Source organism: Liolophura sinensis, chromosome 11 (assembly GCF_032854445.1).
Source record: "Liolophura sinensis isolate JHLJ2023 chromosome 11, CUHK_Ljap_v2, whole genome shotgun sequence".
Classification (NCBI taxonomy): Eukaryota; Metazoa; Mollusca; class Polyplacophora; order Chitonida; family Chitonidae; genus Liolophura; species Liolophura sinensis.
In genome coordinates this window covers 30,714,764-30,715,444 of record NC_088305.1, presented here as the reverse complement: position 1 = coordinate 30,715,444, position 681 = coordinate 30,714,764, and the positions used below count along the sequence as shown (strand labels likewise).

The window sequence follows — 681 nt, the reverse complement described above, 5'->3', positions numbered from 1 at the left end:
GGATGTCGTTGTGTTTCTTAGCCTTCGCGCGGAGCCGCTTATTAATTAATTTTCCAGCTGCGCTAATGACGCCACACGCCAGCGCCGTTGCCTCCATTGCCAGCACCACGGGGGCGGCAAATACAGTAGACAGCAGCCCGACGCCAGCCACCCCCAAACCGAAAGAGGCCGCGAGCATTGCTGAATCCAAAAGCCTCGGAGGCGCCAACTGCGCGCTGGTATTTTTTGTACAAGGCTCGCCTGAGGTCCCGCTCAGATTCCAACCGTTTCTGTATATCCGATATATACCGCAAACGGTGGGCGTGGCCCGTCTGCTCCATATGAGGTGCGGTTGGGGTAACATCTGTTGCGGAGCCAGAAGTGTTTGCCTCATCGTCCGCGATGGTTGGATACAGACCCATTATAAACCGAATTGTTGTTATGGCAAAGCATAAATTATGGCAAAGCATAAATTATATCTAAATCGTCCTCAAACGTGCTGACCCGAAGGCGGCGAAGCCGAACGCCGGACTCCAGATACAGAGTCCCTACGTCCATGCGGTCGGCCATCGTAATCTTTACATTATCGAGAGAGCTGTTAGCGATCGGTTTCTGCTGCGGTTGCGTTTTTACCATTATTCGGAGCTCCTTTCCATCGTGTTCGGACGGCCATCTGATTTTCAGCCCTGGGAGCAGAAATGT

General features: G+C 52.9%; 1 protein-coding gene across 1 annotated transcript in view; it reads right to left on the bottom strand.

Moving 5' to 3' along the window:
- The window catches only part of LOC135478313 (band 4.1-like protein 4B), a 25,834-nt gene extending 25,433 nt beyond the window's left edge, over positions 1 to 401 (bottom strand). Inside the window, exon 1 of the mRNA XM_064758589.1 lies at positions 160 to 401. Coding sequence (XP_064614659.1) covers positions 160 to 401 — 242 coding nt within the window. The remainder of the gene's footprint in view (positions 1 to 159) is intronic.
- Positions 402 to 681: the final 280 nt, after the last annotated feature.